The sequence below is a fragment of the Pseudophryne corroboree genome, chromosome 8 (assembly GCF_028390025.1).
Source record: "Pseudophryne corroboree isolate aPseCor3 chromosome 8, aPseCor3.hap2, whole genome shotgun sequence".
Taxonomy (NCBI): domain Eukaryota; kingdom Metazoa; phylum Chordata; class Amphibia; order Anura; family Myobatrachidae; genus Pseudophryne; species Pseudophryne corroboree.
This window is the reverse complement of record NC_086451.1, coordinates 6,961,768-6,985,989: the sequence shown is the minus strand read 5'-3', so window position 1 is coordinate 6,985,989 and position 24,222 is coordinate 6,961,768. Positions and strand designations below refer to the sequence as shown.

Genomic DNA, 24,222 nt, shown 5'->3' with positions numbered 1-24,222 from the left:
CACGCCGCCCACACCCCTGCCGCCCGCACCGCCGCCAGCACCCACGCCGACGCTTGCACCTCCGCCGCGCCCACAACAGTGATTGACAGCGGATCCAGTGACGGATCCGCTGGCCAATCACTGTGGCCTGACTGACAGGGGACGTGCTTTCATAGGTTGAAAGCACGTCCCTGTGTGAAAGCGGCACCACTAATGGTGCCGCTTTTCCATGATTTTTCAAAGGGCTTTTAATGCCCATTGCTAGGCCCCGCCCACCCCTACTCCCATACTTTTCCCTATCTGACAGGGAGGCATCACGATCGGTGCCTCCCAAACACTTTACACAGGACTGGGATGATTAGGATAATATAAAGCAAATACTTATGACACAGAATATGTGTCATAAGTATCTTCTTTATATTATTTTAATCAGTAATGACAGGGGAGGCACTGCCTCCCCTGACTGCACGTCCCTGACGCTAGGGTTAATTTTTTTTGTTGGGAGCCAATTATCCTACCAGTATATTTGTAGATTGTGGGAGGAAACCGGAGTACCCGGAGGAAACCTACGCAAGTACGGGGAGAATATACAAACTCCACACAGTCAGGGCCACAGTGGGAATCGAACCCAAGACCTCAGTGCTGTGAGGCAGTAATGCTAACCATTACACCATCCGTACTGCTCCATGAGGACGGAGGGCCCTGCCCGTGAGAGCTTACATGCTACAGGGAGGTGAGTATACCCTCTGTCATAGTTTAACTCAACCAGGTTATCACTTTTAAAGGTTCTGTACATATTATGCTGGAACCCCCCAACCCCACCCCACCCCACGACATACGCTCCCTGCGTTACCAGGAGAGGCTTGCTTGACTGCAGATATCTCCAGTTCCCGGAAATAGATTTATTAGCTTTCAATGGGATAAAACACTTTCAGGGGGTGCTGGGGGCCAGAGTTCCGGAGCCAGAGCAATCCACCAACAAATCTATAAAACTGCATCCCAGACGTGTGGAGCTGGAGCAGGGAGCGGCTGCTGGAAGGCTGATATCTCTGGTTCTGGGTATAGTACAGACAAGCTGCCAGTGTTCCCTGAAAGGCGAGAGTCCCAGCTTTTGGAGTATACCCTCAGAAACACTAAGTCAGACACCTGAGATATCCGGCTGGGAAGAGCAATTAACATGGTCAGATGGGGACTACTGTCTGACGTCAGATATCTCCGGTTCCCCAGGGCCGATTTTCAAAAATCTGGTACCCCTGGAAAAAGGAGACCCTCAGCTATCAGCCCAGGGCCCTTATACTCCTGGGACCCTGGCAACTGCCCACTAAGCCCCTACAAAAAAAAAAAAAAAAAAAAAGAGAAGGACAGCCCTGTCTATGTCTACCCCATGTATAGTGCTGGGTACACATCGAGGGACCTGATAAGATATCATTAGAGGGTCACTGGAGGAACGGTCACTATAGGCAGCCTCCATAGACCCTCCGCTTTCTGACTTGCTGGCACCAGACTTACATACGGAACAGTGCAATATATAGGCTTAGTATACCATCCTTATAAACCGGGACACATGAATTTAATTATACAGGTTCTGGGGCTGGCTGACTACAAGCCTGCATGTCTCCTGGTGGTAAGCAGCCACAGAACCTGTGTAACCCACGAGCGTCCCGCCGTAAAGGGCCAGTATGGTAAGCCTAGTGACTGTAGCGTGACGTGTGCTGTGACACAGACCGGCTGCGGAACCGTGCAGCATACACTCCATCTACTCTACGTCTCTGTCGCGGGACCACAGCACCGATACAGAACACCACGCATACAGCTTCCGAGTCATGACCACATCTGCGGCACGCCGTCCGCTCCCTCCACACATTACTCTATGGGACTTAAGGGGACATTTACTAAGCAGTGATAAGAGCGGAGAAGTGAGCCAGTGGAGAAGTTGCCCCAGCAACCAATCAGCAGCTCTGTATAATTTTATTATATGCAATTTATAGATGTTACTTCAGTGCTGATTGGTTGCCATGGGCAACTTCTCCACTCGTATCACTGCTTAGTAAAGGTTCAACTTGTAATTTACTGCAAGTCTCATAAAAGTTTGGAGAGAGAGAGATTGATTTAGAAAACCAAAATCCACCCATGAACGCTGTGACCAGCGGGAGTCGCTCACCATTTGCCCAGCGACGCGTCCAGGACCTTCCTGACAACCTCCATACTCAGTGTTGAAGACATGGCTGCACACCTATCCCACGCTCACCCTCAGTAACCAGGTTCCTGCTGCACAGCCTCAATGCACTTTGTGGGAGGATGGAGGAGGGGTGGAGATCAGAGCACACACCTGGGGGTGCCTAAGAAAATGTTACATATTTGGAGGCATGTGTTCATCCAGTATGAACCAGTGCCTCGTGCCTCATTAATGTCACTCGTCCAAGTGAGTTTATAGGCTAGATCACACATTCACAACCTCGGTCCTCAAGGCACAGTAACAGGGCAGGTTTTAGTGATATCCAGGCTTCAGCACAGATGATTAAATCAAAATAACTGAGGTACTAATGAAATCACCTGTGCCGGAGCCTGGATATCATTAACACCTGCCCTGTTATGCTGGGTACACACTGATAGATATAAGATCAATTGGTCTGCAGATATATCTATAGCCGGATCGGGCAGTCTGTTGTGCATATACACCGCCCGATCCGTCATGACTGACGTCACGAACTGGGCAGGGATTTACATGCGCCGCCCATTTCAGCTGTCAATTCACCGTCGGCTGACGCAGCATGTGTACAGGCGGTCAGATGACCGCCCGTGCACACACAGCAATGCACCAATATATTGGTAGATATATTGGTAGATATATTGGTCATCGGCTGTGCTGCAGGGCCGACGCAATATGTGTGTGAACGACGGCATTTACAGACATATCATTGGTACACACTGGCCGACGGGCCTGCGATATGTCGGTTGTTCAATAGAAGGGCTGATATATCGGCCAGTGTGTACGCACCATTAGTGTGCCTCGAGGAGCGAGGTTGGGAACGCCTCGGCTAGATTGTCACGAATGCTGAGTCAGCTCACAGGACAGTTTCTTGCACTGTGAGGTAAAACGTGTGTTATTTACGGCAGTGCTTCCCAAATATGCCCTCAGTTAATCCTTACAGGGCATGTTTTCCAGATTTCCTCATTGATCCAGAAAAGTAGTCAGCTTCCCTTGAGGAAGGGGAAAATGCACAATGTTCCAAGCCACAGAAAGTTTGGTATTTCAGAGCCAATGGCATCCCTAGCTAGTGTAACATACATACACAGGCTACATTTCCACACTGCTTTCTGTGTCGCCCTCCGGTAACTTGTGCTTACGTGGCCTGCCATAATATCCCTGTAATCCGGGACTCCTATGATGTACACAGGTTCTGTGGCTGATTAAAGCCAGGTGAAATGCAGGCTTTAATGTTGCCAGCCACAGAACCTGTGTACATCATAGGAGTCCCGGATTACAGGGATATTATGGCAGGACCTGCGGTGATCTGTGGTATCTCCTGAGTCCAGCCCTTAGTAAATTGCACTGAGGGGGCACAAACCTCACTCGTTATTGATCAGACTCTGGAAGTACAGAGATTGTGTTACCTATCATTCATACCCCTTGTTACGGCGGGCTCCTGTCCACAGGCCGTATCCCAGCATTATTATTATCCTGTATTTATACGGCGCCACAGGGGTTCTACAGCGCCTAGCAGAGTGTATAAACAATGAGTAGAACAGGAAAACAGCGACTTACAGTACAAGACAATGCAGGGTAAGTCATACTTGCCTACCCTCCCGGAATGGCCGGGAGGCTCCCAAAAATCGGGTGACCCTCCCGGCCCCCCGGAAGAGCAGGCAAGTCTCCCGATTACAGGGGTCCCCCCCTGCCCGGCTGCCCACTTAGCGAGTGAAGTGGGCGGTCTGGGCAGGCGATGACGCGATTCTTGTTGAATCGCGTCATGCAAGCCACGCCCCCCACTGTATAATGCCGGTAATTGTGGCATTGCACAGTGGGGGGCGTGGCTTGCATGACACGTTCCAGCAGCCACGCCCCGTCCCTCCTCTGGCCCCCCTCCGGCCCGCCCCCGTGCTGCCTCCGGCCCGCCCCCCTCCTCTTATCAGCTCACTGCCCGGCGTGCCCGCCCCCCTGCTGAGCTGACCGGCTGCTCTCTCCCAGAGAGAGCATCCCAAAAGTCGGCAACTATGGGGTAAGTACATGTTATATACACATTGCCGCATCAGGGACAGGACACTGAGATGAGCATCAGGGAGGCAGAAACTGAGGGTTAGGAACCGTTGTAAGGAGTAGATCACAGTAGTGTTCACGCTAGGCTGTTTTAGCAGGGCGCCGCGCCCTGCCCGTTTTTTAGCAGGCAAAACCCGCCCTGCCCCTTTTGCGGCGCCCTGCTAGAACAGCCGCCCGCTTCCTGCCCTCCCAGCGTGTAAAGATGCCGTGCGCATGCGTGCGGCATCCATTCATGCATTGGGAGAGAGCTGGGGGAAGCCCAGCACCGACGGAGGTGCTGGGCAAGCCCCGAAAAGTGACGTGGCCAGCCACAGACACTCTCTATAGTAGCGTCTGTGGGCCGCACCGCCAACTAAAATGACGTAGGCGTGGCCGCGCCCCCTAATTTGCATGGCCGCTCCCCCGTTTCGGGCATGCGCGCACATATGCCCCCGGAGTCCGGCGCCATGCCCCTTTTCACTGCTAGAGTGAACACTATGACAGTATAAGTTTAGAGAAGGAAAAGCACATGAGGGAAGAGGGCCCTGCTCGTGAGAGCTTACATTCTGCAGGGGAGGGGTAGACAGACAGGGGTGACACAGATGGGGTAGGAGTGAGCATGGTACAGAGTGTTAGGACGAGAGACATCTGACCCTTTTCTAGACTGCCTCAAAACAACCCTCCAAATCACTGCGACATGTGGCAATGCGGAACGTCATTTTCGGGGCCTATGTGCAAATCTTAATGAATAGGTCCCCAGTATGAGAAGCTACACGGCAGTCGCAGCAGCATACTGTACTTACTTTTATCTTACTGTGCTTTTTTGCCAAAGTAATTTATTGCATTAAAGGAACATAACGCCTGTCCTATACATTTGCAGGATTACTGGTTACTATCACAGTTACAGGCTGCAGAACATTGCTCTGTCACAGTTACAGGCTGCAGAACATTGGCCCTCATTCCGAGTTGTTCGCTCGTGAGATTTTTTCGCAACGGAGCGATTAGTCGCAAACTGCGCATGCGCAATGTTCGCAGTGCGCCTGCGCCAAGTAAATATGCAAAAGAGTTTGGTATTTTACTCACGGCCTAAAGAAGAAATTTAATCGTTCTGGTGATCGTAATGTGATTGACAGGAAGTGGGTGTTTCTGGGCGGAAACTGTCCGTTTTATGGGTGTGTGCGAAAAAACGCTTGCGTTTCTGGGAAAAACGCGGGAGTGTCTGGAGAAACGGGGGAGTGGCTGGGGGAACGCTGGGTGTGTTTGTGACGTCAAACCTGGAACGAAACTGACTGAACTGATCGCACTGTAGGAGTAAGTCTGGAGCTACTCAGAAACTGCTAAGAAATTTCTATTCGCAAATCTGCTAATCTTTCGTTCGCAATTCTGCTATGCTAAGATTCACTCCCAGTAGGCGGCGGCTTAGCGTGTGCAATGCTGCTAAAAGCAGCTAACGAGCGAACAACTCGGAATGAGGACCTTTGCTCCGTCACAGTTACGGGCTGCAGAACATTGCTCCGTCACAGTTACAGGCTGCAGAACATTGCTCCGTCACAGCTAAACCTGCGCAAGCTTTGGTGGATTCTAGTGTCAGAGAAGGATGACAAGCCCCGGACCTTTGAGCCTGACACGGGGTCCTCCCATGTTTCCAGTAACCAGCGCCAGGCTGAAGTAGCCGGGGGGGGCTTACGACATAGCAGAAGCACCCCTAAACTGGTCAGCCCATGCCTGGAACTCCTCAGGAAGTGGTGACCCCCCCCCATCCCCCATCAATAAAGGGGTTCCCGATCCCTAGCAACTCTGCACACGCGTGACCCGGAAAAGGGGCATGGCCTCGGGTGAAATACGCATGGCCCCGCGGCACGGTCCCATTGTCCGGCATTTTGGGGGCATGCCCAGCACTCCACAAGCAGCTGGGCAGCCCCCTGGCTCACCTCCCCGCAGTGAGTAGATGCCATGCATGTGCGCACGGCATCTGATCAAAGGATCCCCCAACTACCCGCGGGAGGGACAGCGTCCGAATAGCGGGACTGTCCGGCTGGAATCGGGACAGTTACAAAATGTAGCTATGGGGCCCACAAATATCCAGTTACTTCTAGGTATGGTATTTATGTTATAGGTAAGGGGCGGTGTCTCCTACTGCAGCCAATCACGTCCCGGCACTGCTGCAGGGACGGTAAGATGCCTGCATGTTACTATGGCTACACCAGCTGGAAGCGGCCCTGTGGACATGGGGGGAAGTGACTGAACATTATCCATGCCTCGCTTTCCCTGACTCGGGGGCTAGTCCACTTCTGTGCGGACATGGCTATGCAGCTGCGATTGTTCCGGCTAAAGATGGCAGGTGAAGCTGCCGCTCAGAGAAGAATAAAGGGCCGTACTGACGGCGAGATTTCCCCGGAGATGTGTGCAGTGATCTAGCACAGGCTGCTCAGCACACATCTCTCCCACCCGCTCAGCACAGCGCGATGTGTGCTGAGCGAGGGGGGGCGGACGGACGCGGGGGCTGCTAATTTCACCCAGCGGTGAAATGAGCGACCTGCTAGACTGTGACGGCATGCAGGCCAAATCTAGCACCGGCGATAGCGACGCGTGGGACAGAGTGATGTTCAGCCAATTTCTAAGCAATGTAGTCAGAACATCGCTCCGTGTGTACCCTCCTTAAGAACAGAGGCACAGACACAGTGTGAAGCCCTATGGGGAGTGCGGGCGCACCCCGGGTGGCCCAGTGAGACGCTAAAAGCACCTCAGGGCTATGACCACCTCTGCCTGATTGACAGGCAGAGGTGGTAGCGGAACGGGAGGGGGCGTGCCTAGGGCGCCGTCTGTACAACGCAGGCGTTTCCGGACCATTGCGGGGGGTGGGCCGCAGCGGCTGTGTCACAGTTTTCATGAAAAACTGCTCCGAACCCTTTAATTGGCATTTTCTTAGTAATCAGATCACATTCCCCATACTTATAATGGGATTTGGCTGAATTTATTTAAGAAAAAGAATGTAAAAAAAACACTGCAGTGTGCCCTGTGAGCCGGTGATCGGTGCTCCGGTGAGCGCTGCCGTGCTGTGACCCGTGCAGTAAAAAGATGGTACAAAGCGGCAGCTCACTTTACAGCACTGGGGGTCACCGCACAACAGCAGGATCCGGCGCGTGGCCGCCTCCTGGAAGCAGCGGTCACCGGCTCCTGGACAGGTAAGTATAATTACCAGTGGTGGTGGTGGTGGTGTGGGGGGGGTCTCAGTGTGGCACAGGGGTAGTCGCAACGGGGGGAGTACCCGGCAGCGGCGGTAGCAGCGGACGGCGGCACATTATCTGGGAGAAACATCAGTACAAAGCGGGTGGGGTATAGAACATCTACAATAGTAAACAGTCCTAATATCCACCCTATATGGTCAAGATGGACAAAAGATTGACATGGACAAAAGGTCAACATATGAAAAGGTCGACACAAGAAATGGTCAATACCAACAAAAGATCGACACAGCATTTTTTTATTTTGTGGGTGTCGTTTTCACCGTCAGAGCACAGGGAACCACAGGTGTTAAAAATGCGAATAAACGAAAAAAAATTGTGTCGACCATGAAATCGGGCTGGATTGAGATCACCAAGAGAGGGGGTCACCTAGCAAGTGCCACGGGAAGCTATGTAGTACAGTACGCCCGCATGCCATGAGGTGCCGGTGCCACCAAAGCTCTGCAAGGACCTGGTTTGGGGGTTGCACCTCGCAGGCTCTTATATTGGGATTGCAGCATGTCCTTATCTTCTCCTCTTCAGTTAATAAGATTCCACAGACTTCCACGTAGTTTCGGATTTCTTATGCAGCGACTAGGAGAACCCTATGCTAGGACGCCGCTACTTGCAGAATAACATCATAGGCTCCTGACTACCCAACGAGATTACTCCCAAAGCTGGAAGTAACTGAAGATGCCACAAAAAGATCCGGTCCTGCATTCACTTATAGGGCGGTATTCAATTCTCTCCGCCCCCTTCCACACCCGTTCTGTTTCAGCTGAAGGGCGTGGTATTATTATTTCAGCTCGTTACACCCCGGGGTAGCGAAGCACCCTAACCCTTTACGCAGCTAAACCTGATTACTATGGGCGCAATGCGCACGATAACGGGGATCACTTTAGTTCCAGCAGCGTACGTCTCAATACTTAACGCCGAGTCTATCGCCAGATGTAACGTCCATGCGTCGGCGATCATTTTACTTTTGGGCACTGTCCTATGACAGCCGGTGTCCCTACATGTGTTTAATACATTGCCACGATAATTAATCTCTCATTACGGTGATATGCGGCAATATTATATTATACTTAGCTGCTATTTTGGGGACGTGGGTAAACATGGCCCCAGTCTGTAGCAGAAGTGCGGAGTTCTGTCACTCTCCCGTCACTCCTGGCGCAGCGCTGCCACCTGTTGCCCGTAGGCGGTATTGTGGCAGAGATGGATGGTGGGGCCAGGTCATCCTATGTATTTTAGCACCAGGCAATAGGAGAAATGTGTCACTGCGGCATATATAATACATTCTGCTATATAACGAGACGGATGAGCGCTGCTGTCCCTACGTTCTGGGTGGAGGATGCGCTATGTATGATAAAGAAGGTGGGCTTTCATGGTGGCCCAAGAGTTCTACCTTCACTTATCTTCCCTTCAAGCCTCCATTTTGTTGTGAGTGCGCTGTAAGAGGGCGCACTTTCAGGGCGGTATGTAAAGGGTAACCCTGGAAGCAAATGCATATTTGACAGCTGTGATATACTCGCCACAGTCTGACTTCCCTTAGTAAATAGGGGTCTCTGCACTAAGGCTTGGAGAGAGATAAAGTGGACGGAGATAAAGTGCCAGCCAATCATTTCCTGTCATTTTTTAAACACAGCATGTGACATGGCAGCTAGGAGTTGATTGGCTGGTACTTTATCTCTCTCCAATGCTTAGTAAATAGCCCCCCAGATCTAACGTTACACATACAGAATTCTTTCTACATTTGTGTTTGTTTTACAGTGGCCTCGGATTGCTGTGAGGGACGAGCAGTCCAGACTAATGAAATTACAGGCTTACATGTCGTCCAGTCAAAATGGATGTTGCCCTGGTGCCCAGGGTAGAATGGCGTCTCCATGGTAACTGCAGAAGATGGCCGCTGGGAAGGATATTATGTTTTTATAAACTAAAAAGCATTATGAGGTTTTAAAAGCTTCGCACTTAATGTGTCAGCTCGGTACACACATGAAAATATATCACGCTGGTTGTGCGTCACACAGTGATCTGTATTATAATGCCCGTGGTACAAGGGGCTCACCTGGGCGGGGAGTCTATAATGACACCCCACAGCGCAGGACCTCTGGTGACCCTCCCTGGGCCAGGCTCCAAGGAACCACTGCTGTAAGACCTATATTATTATTAAGTTATTAATATAGCGCACACATATTCCGCAGCAAATATTCAGCCATTCACATCAGTCCCTGCCCCAGTGGAGCTTACACTCTATATTCTCTACCACATGTACAGACACATTTGGGTTAATTTTGTTTGCAGCCAATTAACCTATCAGTATAACATGGGGAGAATATACAAACTCCACACAGTTAGGGCCATGATGGGAATCAAACCCATGACCTCAGTGCTGTGAGGCAGTAATGCTAACCACTACACCATCCATGCTGCCTGATATGGCTGTATAATTGTGAATGGCTTTCGAAGCGCTGGTGTCAGCCTTCCTGTTCTCCTCATGTGCGCTGCTCAGTGGGGCTGGTACTGAGGTGGACGACACGCGGCCGCAACTTTTACTGCACATGCGACTATGTATGAGGACATCGGCTGTTGGCGTGTGACATCGCCACTCGTCCATCTCTGACTTAGGCCCAGTTTCTGTACACTGCACTATTGTGGTGGGTTGTGTAACTGTGTGTTTGACAAGCTACAGTAACATTGGCAGTGCAACTGGCTGTCCGCCTAAGTGCCATTGCTCTTACATAGCAGGGCCCGGAGCCGACAGGAATACGCAGCGAGTGCTGAGCAACTGTCTGTAGTCAGGAGAGCGGTCTCACCTAGGCCAGAGCAAATGAGGTATACCCCAGCCGAGGTATTGTGGCGTCACTTTCATTGCGAACACATCGATTAGAAGACGACCTGTCAGGCGGTCCTGCGCCATATTTTCTCTCAGAACAGCTGCGTGTGAGGTCACACAGCCACCCTGAAAGTGGTCCGGACAACGCGTCCATGCCCCCCCCCGGCGGTCGCCGCTTTCAATCACCTTGTGGCCATGCGCACAATGGGGATCATTCTGAATTGATTGCTCGCTAGCAGTTTTTAGCAGCCATGCAAACGCTATGCCGCCGCCCACTAGGAGTGTATTTCAGCTTAGCAGAAGTGCGAACGTTTTTATAGCAGAGCGCCTGCAAAAAAATGTTGTGTCATTTCAGAGTAGCTCAAAACCTACTGAGCGCTTGAGAACACTTCAGACTAATCATTTCCGGATTTGACGTCACACACCCAGCGTTCGCCCAGCCACGCCTGCGTTTTTCCGAACACTCCCTGAAAACGGTCAGTTGCCACCCAGAAACGCCCACTTCATGTCAATCACTGTGCGGCAACCAGTGCGACTGAACTGTATCGCTAGACCCTGTGCAAAACTGCATCGTTCGTTGTGCCCGTACATCGTGCGTGTACATTGCGCCGCATACGCATGTGCCGAACTGGCGACTTTTAGCCTGATCGCTGTGCTGCGAACAAATGCAGCTAGCGATCAACTCGGAATGACCACCTATGGCCAGTGCGCGCGCAAGTGCAGACCACCTAGATGTGGCGCAGGATCTGAATGGCCCCCACTGTACTTTGGCGCATTAATTCTTCAGTTTTAACCCACACCTGAAAACTCTCTTAGTAAAAAGCAAACGTCAGATGGAAGCGTTACCACACAACGAGGCAAATACTCACAATCATGTATTTTCCTGACAGACAGTTGTAGGACTTATTACCCACGATCACAACAGACACTTTGACGGTTCTTAATAAATGTTCTAAAACGAGGAGAATTTGTTGGATTTTAAGCATTATTCACGGTAATTCGCGTCATATTTATAAACAAAAATATTCTTATTCCTTTCCAGAATGTACACAAGTATTTCGAGTGTTATTGTCCCCACCATCTGCTGCCGGAATAATAAACCTTTTACGGAGCCATAAAACGCAGCGGTTATGAAAGAAACATGAATGTGTGTGTGCAGCTGTTCCGACACCTTAGAGGCTGCAGCGTTCGGTGCACTGGAGACTGTAACGCGGACGTCACAAAGAGGACAAGTTATTGTGTTTCCCTGGCTGGCTGCAGTACACAGACAATCTGTAATGTGTTGTGTAGGGAACAATGGTGGTCATTCCGAGTTGTTCGCTCGCTAGCAGTTTTTAGCAGCCGTACAAACGCTAAGCCGCCTCCCACTGGGAGTGTATTTTAGCTTAGCAGAAGTGCGAACGAAAGGATCGCAGAGCGGCGGCAAACTTTTTTTGTGCAGTTTCAGAGTAGCTCCAAACCTACTCAGCGCTTGCGATCACTTCAGACTGTTCAGTTCCTGTTTTGACGTCACGAACACGTCCTGCGTTCGCCCAGCCACGCCTGCGTTCTTCCTGGCACGCCTGCGTTTTTCCGAACACTCCCTGAAAACGGTCAGTTGACACCCAGAAACGCCCTCTTCCTGTCAATCACTCTGCGGCCAGCAGTGCGACTGAAATGCATCACTAGACCCTGTGTGAAACTACATCGTTCGTTGCAATTGTACGATGCGCGTGCGCATTGCGCCGCATACGCATGTGCAGAATTGCCGTTTTCCTGCTTCATCGCTGCACAGCGAACGAATGCAGCTAGCGATCAACTCGGAATGACTCCCAATATACAGTCTTATCAGGAGACCACATAGGGAAAGCACAGACGGGGTGGGTGTACAGTTCACGGTGCCTAGGAACCCTATTTAGCAAATAATATTTGCAGAATATCCCCCGAATACACCGGTTGTCAGGGCGTTCCCGCAGATATTAAGTATCCCTTAACGTACGTACGGGGGATCGCAGCAGATACCTGGGAAATATCTGCCGCATTCTGCCATGGTCAATTGCAAAAGAAGCTCCCACAGGTTTCTACGCGGGTGCTTTATTGCCGAATTTACCAAGCTCTGGAATGTGAGGCGTGGCCCCGGTACGGACAGACCTCCTGTCCCTGCACGTGTTCGATAATCGTCGTCCTGGCGGGGAATAAGTGGAATTCTGCATGTTATAATTCCCCGATTTGCTGGTGCGGAGGGATCAGGGGAATTACCCCAATCAGTGGCAGGCGATACGGGGGCCTCACGTTACCCTGATCACAGCAGGGGAGACCCAAGACAGGACATCTGGGGTTAAATAAATTGATACAAATATAAAACTTAAATGAATTGTGAAAAAAGGAAGAATTATTTCCAGGTTCTAGCCTCCGTTATACCTTAAGGCATGGTTCAGAATTGCGCACATGTCGTCTCTATAGGTGCATGTTGTGAAGGTTAAGAACTGCGCATATGTCAGAGCCTGCGGACGTAACTATGGGCAACGGTGGGCGATTCAGAGTCTCGCGCATCTCAGCCGCATCCCCCCATGTGGGTGTAAGTGGGGCTCCGCCCCTGGGATAAGTTGTGCGTACACACCCAGTATAGGGCTTGTGCAGGTAAGCACTGGTCGTGATGGCGGCTACTTTCACAAGCGGATGGTGTGGTCGCATTGATGCGGATATTCACAATTATTTCCAAGCACGCATCGTCTCATCCCTGGCGCATTCTATCCGTGTAAAGCAAGTGCGGAGGAGTAACGTGGCTCTAGGTCATTCAACGCTATGTAAATAGTGATACACAAACCATGATGTATACAATGAGGAAAGCAGCACCCCCGTATTCCTGGCATGTCACCTGGTTTTATCAGCCCCAGAACCTTTGTAATCCATGAGTGTCCCGGATTAAAGGGATAGTATGGTAAACCAAGCCACTTAGCCGACTGGCTCACCTGTAACTCTGGGCAGAGGGTTATAGGAGACAGGGCAGTATATGGTGTTACAGAGTAGTATGGTGTTGCAGGGTAGGAGAGGACAGTATATGGTGTGGCAGGGTAGGAGAGGGCAGTATATGGTGTTACAGGGCAGTATGGTGTGGCAGGGTAGGAGAGGGCAGTATATGGTGTTACAGAGCAGTATGGTGTTGCAGGGTAGGAGAGGGCAGTATATGCTGTTACAGGTCAGTATGGTGTTGCAGGGTAGGAGAGGGCAGTATATGGTGTTACAGAGCAGTATGGTGTTGCAGGGTAGGAGAGGGCAGTACATGGTGTTACAGAGCAGTATGGTGTTGCAGGGTAGGAGAGGGCAGTATATGGTGTTACAAAGCAGTATGGTGTTGCAGGGTAGGAGAGGGCAGTATATGGTGTGGCAGGGTAGGAGAGGGCAGTATATGGTGTTACAGGGCAGTATGGTGTGGCAGGGTAGGAGAGGGCAGTATATGGTGTTACAGAGCAGTATGGTGTTGCAGGGTAGGAGAGGGCAGTATATGGTGTTACAGGTCAGTATGGTGTTGCAGGGTAGGAGAGGGCAGTATATGGTGTTACAGAGCAGTATGGTGTTGCAGGGTAGGAGAGGGCAGTATATGGTGTTACAGAGCAGTATGGTGTTGCAGGGTAGGAGAGGGCAGTATATGGTGTTACAGAGCAGTATGGTGTTGCAGGGTAGGAGAGGGCAGTATATGGTGTTACAGGGCAGCATGGTGTTGCAGGGTAGGAGAGGGCAGTATATGGTGTTACAGGACAGTATAGTGTTGCAGGGTAGGAGAGGGCAGTATATGGTGTTACAGGGCAGTATGGTGTTGCAGGGTAGGAGAGGGCAGTATATGGTGTTACAGGGCAGTATGGTGTTGCAGGGTAGGAGAGGGCAGTATATGGTGTTACAGGGCAGTATGGTGTTGCAGGGTAGGAGAGGGCAGTATGGTGTTGCAGGGTAGTAGAGGGCAGTATATGGTGTTACAGGGCAGTATGGTGCTGCAGGGTAGGAGAGGGCAGTATATGGTGTTACAGGGCAGTATATGGTGTTACAGGGCAGTATGGTGTGGCAGAGTAGGAGAGGGCAGTATATGGTGTTACAGAGCAGTATATGGTGTTACAGGTCAGTATGGTGTGGCAGGGTAGGAGAGGGCAGTATATGGTGTTACAGAGCAGTATATGGTGTTACAGGTCAGTATGGTGTGGCAGGGTAGGAGAGGGCAGTATATGGTGTTACAGGTCAGTATGGTGTGGCAGGGTAGGAGAGGGCAGCAGATGTGACGGATGTTCTTGCCCCTGCTGTGGGAACTAGTGTCTTGCCTGATGAAGCCTTACCTGGGCTTCTGCCGACCCCACAACCTCCTATATCCCTGCACACTGACCCGTCCTCCTCTCATGTTGGATCACTGGGGAGAAGAGACTCCTCGCTGAGAGCCCGGAGCTGTAACTCGCCTCCCGCGTCCTGTACTGTTCTGCTCATTCTCATCCACGCAGTGACATCAGAGCCGCCCAGAGTCTCCCTGCCTTATACCAGCACAAATGTCCCCGTATAATTAATGGAGAGGGGAACCTGTGCCAGATCTTCTAGGGAAAAATACTTTCTGCCATCCCATATGTATCTGCTTAGAAAACAGATTATACAGATATCTCTATCTGGGGACACAAGTGACGCTGCTGAGGCAGCAGGAATGAATGTCCCAGTTTCTCACGGGAAGGAACTTACAAGGGCCGGACCCGAGCAGAAATACCACTTGGAGCAGCGACCGGCCTGAAACTGCTGTGTTACAGATAACATGACGTATGCATCTTGTCCCTGGCTCAGTGATACGATGCGCTGCCCCCTGGCATCTTACAAACACAGACAAAACAAAAGTACGTTCCCCAGCGCCGGGGCCACTGAGGTCATTGCAGCACTGAGTCTGCAGACATGCACGGTCAGGTCTGTGCTCTGCCACGTGACGGCAGAGCCGGCCCTAACCAATATGATGCCCTAGGCAAGATTTTGGCTGGTGCCCCCTAGCACCACCGCTGGTTCTGCCTCTGACCCTGCACCTCTTTCCCAGCACCATCACCCCTCACCCATAGCAGTCCTTGTACCCCCTATATTTTAAATAGGAACAGTTCGCACATTTTACGCACAGCCCAAAAAGGGGCATCTTCTTGCATTATTAGTGCCCCTATACACATAACGACACATACAGTAGTACCCTGTTACACATATGCCGCACATTATTAATGCCCTTATACACATAATGACACACATACAGTAGTACCCTGTTACACATATGTTGCACATTATTAATGCCCTTATACACATAATGACACACATACAGTAGTACCCTGTTACACATATGTTGCACATTATTAATGCCCTTATACACATAATGACACACATAGTGGCCCTTTACACATATGTTGCACATTATTAATGCCCTTATACACATAATGACACGTATAGTGCCCCTTACACATATGTTGCACATTATTAATGCCCTTATACACATAATGACACGTATAGTGCCCCTTACACATATGTTGCACATTATTAATGCATTTTTACATGACACACATAATGCTCCTTACACATATTATGAACACTACTGCACAACCAACCCACTCACATACACACAGCACTCACACTGCCACTAACACTGTGACCTCTGCCTCTGCTTGGATACAGATGTGTCCTCATACATCTTGCATCAATGCTAACGTCGGGCACTTTTTTTATGAAAATACATCTTATTTGCATTGCTATGTGGCTAGGATGCACTAGCAGCTTCTGCTGATTAAACTGATATGCAGCATGCCTATATAATGTGTGAGACTGTGGCTGTATCTGCATATGAAATGCTACACACAGAATATAGGCATGCAGCATATCATTTTAATCAGCAGAAGCTGATGATGCCCCTAGGCATATCAAATGCCCTAGGCAATTGCCTAGTTTGCCTATGCCTATGGCCGGCTCTGCGTGACGGTCATAGGCTGCTCTATGAGGAATCCGGATCCCCCTGCACCACAACCATACAGTCACCTGATGTACGGCAGCTCACCTGCTCACAGACAGGGATGCCATCAAAAACTGTGGGCTTCAGTACAAATGAAAAACATGTAGCCCCCTCCTCAAACCCCATCGGACACCAGCCCCGCACCCCAACGGCGTGGTGGATGCAGAGATATAATTCAAAGCCCTGGCACCCACAGCCCCGTTCCAGCCACATAACACCCATTCTCTACTCCCTTCACTGGCTGCCTGTAATAACACCAGGGAGGCGTCTGATAGGGTCCAAATTTATTCTGCAGCAGAACAACAACCCAAAACATACAGTCAATGTCATTAAGAACTATCCTCAGCATAAAGAAGAACAAGGAGTCCTGGAGGTGATGATATGGCCCCCCACAGAGCCCTGATCTCAACATCATCCAGTCTGTCTGGGATTACATGAAGAGAAAGAAGGATGTAACATCTACAGAAGATCTGTGGTTAGTTCTCCAAGATGTTTGGAACAACCTCACTGCCGAGTTCCTTCAAAAACTGTGTGCAAGTGTACCTAGAAGAATTGATGCTGTTTTGAAGGCAAAGGGTGGTCACACCAAATACCGATGTGATTTAGATTCCTCTTCAGTTCATTCATTCTCTCTCCTCTAAAGCATGACCAGACTCGTACTGTGTGGGGTTCCCCCACGCCTAAAGCATAACCAGCCTCATGCTCTTTGAGCTGGTCCTGGTTATTAAAATTCAGGGGGTGTAAAAGAGTGGGGTTCCCCTGCATTTTAAGAACCAGCACAGGGCTCTTGGACCAGTCTTGGTTCTAAATATACGGGGAACAAAATGAGTAGGGGGTCCCCCATATTTTTAGAAACAGCACTGGGCTCCACTAGCAAGGGTCACACTTTACGGTGGAAGTGGCCCCTGCACCCAACAAAGGGTCCCCCCTTCCTTCCAGGGCACCCAAGGCCTAGGCTGGGTGCCCTGGAGGGGCTGGGCTGTGGGTGTCGAGTTGATAGCCTTGAGTTTTAAAAATAATAATGTTTTTTTACAGGAGGACTACAGGTCCCAGCAAGCCTCCCCACATGCCGGTAGTTGGATAACCAAAAGTACCAGCATCTGGGGCTCGTTGGTCCTCCTGTAAAAAAAAAAATTAAAATTAAAATAACAAAATTTTTCTTGAACTTGCGCCCTATCAGATCTGGTAATAGGGAAGAATGAAATAACTGTTTTCCCCCATGTGGACGCAATATGTGGCGCACAAATACGCCTGGCCCGTGCTCAGCAGGCAAAGCCCCTAATCTACCTTTAAATCTGATATGGCTGCTACAATCGACCATTCAGAACGCTGAGAGCCATCTAATGGGTATGAAGAGAAGCATGGCGAGAGATGGCGCTCTGTCACCTCACTATTGTGCCGCTATTCCCGCAGACCTGACCATGTGCCCGGAATAACTAGGTGCTCTGACTTCATAAACCATCAGGTGAAATCTGGGCCACAGCGATAACGTTCTGCGCCATTTATTATGTGACAATCCCTAGAATCTGAGCACCAGCCACTACAGCGCAGAACAGATTACAGCATGGCACAGATTACAGCATGGCACAGATTACAGCATGGCACAGATTACAGTGCGGCACAGATTACAGCATGGCACAGATTACAGCGCAGAACAGATTACAGCATGGCATAGATTACAGCATGGCACAGATTACAGTGCGGCACAGATTACAGCATGGCACAGATTACAGCGCAGAACAGATTACAGCATGGCATAGATTACAGCATGGCACAAATTACAGTGCAGCACAGATTACAGCATGGCACAGATTACAGTGCAGCACAGATTACAGCATGGCACAGATTACAGTGCAGCACAGATTACATCATGGCACAGATTACAGTGCAGCACAGATTACAGCACAGCACAGATTACAGCGCATCATAGATTACAGCATGGCACAGATTACAGCATGGCACAGATTACAGCACGGCACAGATTACAGCGCAGCACAGATTACAGCGCGGCATAGATTACAGCATGGCACAGATTACATCATGGCACAGATTACATCATGGCACAGATTACAGCGCATCATAGATTACAGCATGGCACAGATTACAGCGCGGCATAGATTACAGCATGGCACAGATTACATCATGGCACAGATTACAGCGCAGCACAGATTACAGTGCGGCACAGATTACAGAGCGGCATAGACTACAGCGCGCCATAGATTACAGCATGGCACAGATTACAGCGTGGAACAGATTACAGTATGGCACAGATTACAGCGTGGAACAGATTACATCATGGCACAGATTACAGTGCGGCACAGATTACAGAGCGGCATAGATTACAGCATGGCACAGATTACAGCGTGGAACAGATTACATCATGGCACAGATTACAGTGCGGCACAGATTACAGAGCGGCATAGATTACAGCATGGCACAGATTACAGCATGGAACAGATTACAGCACGGCACAGATTACAGCATGGCACAGATTACAGCGCGGCACAGATTACAGCACGGCACAGATTACAGCATGGAACAGATTACAGCACGGCACAGATTACAGCGTGGAACAGATTACATCATGGCACAGATTACAGTGCGGCACAGATTACAGCATGGCACAGATTACAGTGCAGCACAGATTACATCATGGCACAGATTACAGCGTGGCACAGATTACAGCATGGAACAGATTACATCATGGAACAGATTACATCATGGCACAGATTACAGCGTGGAACAGATTACATCATGGCACAGATTACAGCGTGGAACAGATTACAGCATGGCACAGATTACAGCGTGGTACAGATTACATCATGGAACAGATTACAGCATGGCACAGATTACAGCGTGGAACAGATTACAGTGCGGCACAGATTACAGAGCAGCATAGATTACAGCATGGCACAGATTACAGCGTGGAACAGATTACAGCACGGCACAGATTACAGCGTGGAACAGATTACAGCACGGCACAGATTACAGCATGGCACAGATTACAGCGTGGAACAGATTACATCATCGCACAGATTACAGTGCGGCACAGATTACAGAGCGGCATAGATTACAGCGTGGAACAGATTACAGCACGGCACAGATTACAGCATGGCACAGATTACAGCGTGGAACAGATTACATCATGGCACAGATTACAGCGTGGCACAGATTACAGCGTGGAACAGATTACAGCACGGCACAGATTACAGCGTGGAACAGATTACATCATGGCACAGATTACAGTGCATGGCACAGATTACAGCATGGAACAGATTACAGCATGGCACAGATTACAGTGCAGCACATATTACAGCGTGGAACAGATTACAGCGTGGAACAGATTACAGCGCGGCACAGATTACAGCATGGCACAGATTACAGCACGGCACAGATTACAGCACGGCACAGATTACAGCGTGGCACAGATTACAGCGTGGAACAGATTACAGCATGGCACAGATTACAGCACGGCACAGATTACAGCGTGGAACAGATTACAGCGCGGCACAGATTACAGCATGGCACAGATTACAGCATGGCACAGATTACAGCACGGCACAGATTACAGCATGGCACAGATTACAGCACGGCACAGATTACAGCATGGCACAGATTACAGCGCGGCACAGATTACAGCACGGCACAGATTACAGCGCAGAATTTCAGAGATTCCATCGCCATGAATGTTAGTACTCATGAAATCGAGCGAAGTCTTCAATACTGAGCATCTTTAATCTTCTAGGAGTGTGATACTCCCCTCAGCTGCATACTTTTCTCTGATGTGAATGTCTCTGAGCTTTACATCTCTTTCCTAACCATTAAACAATAGATGGATAAATTATTAATATGCTAAATCTGAGCTGGTTTCCTAACCCTTCATGCATCACTCCATAAGCACTCCTATTCCTGCAGAAAGTGTGTAATCACATCATCCCCTGTAACTGTAGATACTGCAAGCTGACTCCTAACTGCGGGATGACTGTAAACTGCGGGCTGAGTCCTAACTGCGGGCTGAGTCCTAACTGCAGGCTGAGTGCTAACTGCTGGCTGGCTCCTAACTGTGGGCTGAATCCTAACTGCAAGTTGACTCCTAACTGCAGGCTAACTCCTAACTGCGGGCTGACTCCTAACTGCAGGCTGACTCCTAACGGTGGGCTGACTGGGCTGACTCCTAACTGTAAGGCTGACTCCTAACTGCAGGCTGGCTCCTAACTGCGGGCTGACTCCCAACTGCGGGCTGACTCCTAACTGCAGACTGGCTCCTAATTGTGGGCTGACTCCTAACTGCAAGCTGACTCCAAACTGCGGGCTGACTCCTAACTGCAGACTGACTCCTAACTGCAGACTGGCTCCTAACTGCGGGCTGACCTAATTGCAGGCTGACTCCGAACTGCGGGCTGACTCCTAACTGTGGGCTGACTCCTAACTGTAAGCTGACTCCTAACTGTGGACAGTGACTCCTAACTGTGGGCTGACTCCTAACTGCAGGCTGACTCCTAACTGCGGGATGACTCCTAACTGCGGGATGACTCCTAACTGCGGGTTGACTGCTAACTGCGGGCTGACTGCTAGTTGCAAGCTGACTCCTAACTGCGGGCTGACTTCTAACTGCAGGCTGACTCCTAATTGAAGGCTGACTCCTAACTGTGGGCTGACTCTTAACTGCAGGCCTACTCCTAACTGTGGGCTGATTCCTAACTGTGGGCTGACTCCTAATTGCAAGTGTGAAAGAGACACCTACCGGGGTTATTGCAACTTAGTCACAACTGTGTACACATTCGCAGCCTATACACAAGAAGAAGAAACAACAGGCTTAAGAGTAGTCCTATGGATCCGCAAACTGAACACGGCAGTAGTGACCCAGACGCCATGTTTCTGTACGTAAGAGTTTGCAGCTGACAGTTCATACATGCCCTGAAAACGTCCACGCCACGCCTGCGTTTTTGCAGCCGTTCCCCATGAACCCCTCCAAATGGTCCTCATCGCGATCGCAGCGCATGCAGAGTCTGCCTGTAAATCTCTCCTTTGGGTTGAACATCAGCACTGCGCCATCCCTGACTCAGACCCTGACTACTAACTGCACGCTGACCACTTGTTCCACCGCGATACCTGTACGTCAGTGCCACCCGATGGCCACCAATCAAAAAAAATTTAAATAAAACCTTTTTCTCAGAATAAAGCGTATTTTAAAACATTAATTATTAAATAACATTAGGATAATTATTGAAATGAATGTTTGGAAATGTAAAACAATTCTGTCTTTTCTATGCTGTATATATATATATTATACAGTAAACGTGTACTGTGTCTCAATATCACGCCTTTTTATTTAATGAATACGAGAGCCCTGAACCCACTCTCATGCTCCAGCAATACTCTATGGGTGAAATTCTAGAATGCTATAAATGATGATAAATAGGCTTCATACAGTGATAAGTGGTGCAAAGAGCGGGGTAGCGGGTGCTGATTACTTGTGCTTGTTTGGGGTGGGGGTCCGGGTCAGCCAATTAGGACTTTGCAGTACCCCCCTGTGCAGACGCCGGCCCCCTTGTGCACCACCAATGCTTACTATTTTTTTAAGGGTAATGTTTGCCCTGCCACTGAGAGCTGAATACTCTCCCGAGGCATGTGGTAGGTCTCCAGCTTGTGGTAGGTCTCCAGCTTTGCCACACATATATGGAGCAAGGTGCAGACTGTCCAGGAATTCCAGCGAGTCTGCCCATATTTTCCCTTTAAATGAGGGCCCTTTAAAAATACGGCCAGACTCTCTGGAATCCCCGGACAGCCTGCACCTCGCGGGGTATTACATATTGGCCATGGTCTTTCGGTTCCACTGTCCATGTGAGAGCCGACGGAAGCATGCAGATTTCACCAATGCAATAAGGCAACACTTACCCCTCCAGCCAGTGTCGCAGTCCTGCGAGCTGCCCTGGTGACTTTTATTGGTAAGTTGTGCAATTAAGGAATTTTTTTTCCATTTCCGTAACAAAGGGGGTTATTCCAAGTTGATTGCTCGCTAGCAGATTGTAGCAGCCGTGCAAACACTAAGCCGCCTCCCACTGGGAGTGTATTTTAGCTTAGCAGAAGTGCGAATGAAAGGATCGCAGAGCGGCTACAAAAATAATTTTGTGCAGTTTCAGAGTAGCTCCAGACCTACTCAGCGCTTGCAATCACTTCAGACTGTACAGTTCCTGTTTTGACGTCACAAACCCACCCTGCATTTCCCCAGGCACGCCTGCATTTTTCCTGGCACGCCTGCGTTTTTTCGAACACTCCCTGAAAACGGTCAGTTGACACCCAGAAACGCCCTCTTCATGTCAATCACTCTGCGGCCAGCAGTGCGACTGAAAAGCTTCGCTAGACCTTGTGTGAAACTACATCGGTCGTTGTGAAAGTACGTCGCGCGTGCGTATTGCGCCGCATATGCATGCGCATAACTGCCGTTTTTTTGCATCATCGCTGCGCAACGAACATTTTCAGCTAGCGATCAACTCGGAATGACCCCCAAAGAGCGATAAAAAAAAGAAAAAGAAATAGGAACCAAAACCTCTCACATCAGAGTGACTTGTACACAACATCCCCCCCAACAGTCCCCTCATTAATGTAAGTACTTCCCCCGAATGTACCCCCGCATACACACAGCCTGGTAATAAGCAGCGCAATTCTTCTCTCATAAATGTGACCAGGCTGCCGGTATCTTCTAATCTCCTATAAATGTATTTGTTTGACAGATCTCATCATCGTTACTGGATTGGGAATGTAACAAAGAGTCAGTTAATTAACCCATCTGGATGCTGCGTAATTCATAATGCATGCGCCACTTCCATGTCTAGTGCCATTCGGTGATCTTGCCGTGTTATGCCACGTCTGCTCCGTCTGCTTACATTTTACCGCTGCCCAGAAACATTCAAACGATATCAGATAATCACACTGAGATTATTGTCTCCTGGCACAACTCCCTTCCCGTGACACGGGCACACTCTTGCCGCCGGCCAGTGAGGCGGTGATCCCCAGCCAGCGGCTCTCAGGTGCCCAGAGGATGGAAGGGGCTCATCCTGCTGGAATATTCATGCACTGGAGGTGCCGCTGTGTTGCCTGTGATTGGGTGGATCACACACAGGGGCAGATTGGCCATAGGCTTCAAGCTGAGTTTTTCTGATAGGCCACGGGACCTCGTGACACCATGTGACCCCCTCAGGGCGCCTCCTGGCTGCCGGCCCTTTCCACAGTACAGTATGTGCTGCTGGTGGTATAAATAGAGTGTTGTCAATGAGGTTACGTCAGAGCCTGTTCTGTGGTTTAGGTGAGGGGGCTACTGGTTGTCCTGCTGAACTGTTGACGAGGGCATAGGGGTACGGGGACATTTTGTGGGGAGATTTCCGAAATCTACAGTAGTGTTGACGGCATTCTAGAAGGATTCCCATCCCTGAGATGGGGTTATTTCCCCGCCATGCGGTTGTCTCGGGGATGAACATCAGGTGGACCAGAGCAAGGCCATCACATCCATGGCCAATGGAGATTTTATTTAGGTGTTGAATCTGTGGCCATTTGGTGCGGTAACTGTGACCCTTAAGCATGGTATCGATGGCCCTTAGGTGTGGCGTCCGTGACCCATAGGAATGATATCTGTGGCCCTTAGGTTTGGTATCTGGGACCCTTAGGTATAGTAACTGTGGCCCTTAGGCATGTTATCTGTGGCCCTCAGGTGTGGTATCTGTGGCCCTTATGCATGGTATCTGTGGTGGCCCTTAGGTGTGGCATCTGTGACCCTTAAGCATGGTATGTGGCACTTGGGCATGGTATCGATGGCCCTTAGGTGTGGCGTCCGTGACCCATAGGAATGATATCTGTGGCCCTTAGGTTTGGTATCAGGGACCCTTAGGTATAGTAACTGTGGCCCTTAGGCATGTTATCTGTGAACCCTCAGGTGTGGTATCTGTGGCCCTTAGGCGCGGTATCTGTGGCC

At 50.0% G+C, this 24,222-nt stretch overlaps 1 protein-coding gene across 3 annotated transcripts in view; it reads right to left on the bottom strand.

The window, feature by feature from the left end:
* The window catches only part of KCNT1 (potassium sodium-activated channel subfamily T member 1), a 363,573-nt gene that overhangs the window by 261,953 nt on the left and 77,398 nt on the right, over positions 1 to 24,222 (bottom strand). Inside the window, exon 1 of one of the 3 annotated variants that reach the window (XM_063935852.1) lies at positions 2,141 to 2,444. The exons of the other annotated variants lie outside the window; for them this stretch is intronic. Within the exon in view, the coding sequence (XP_063791922.1) occupies positions 2,141 to 2,202 (62 nt within the window). The 5' untranslated portion in view covers positions 2,203 to 2,444. Of the gene's footprint in view, positions 1 to 2,140; positions 2,445 to 24,222 lie in introns of those variants that run through there. 3 annotated transcript variants of the gene reach the window in all.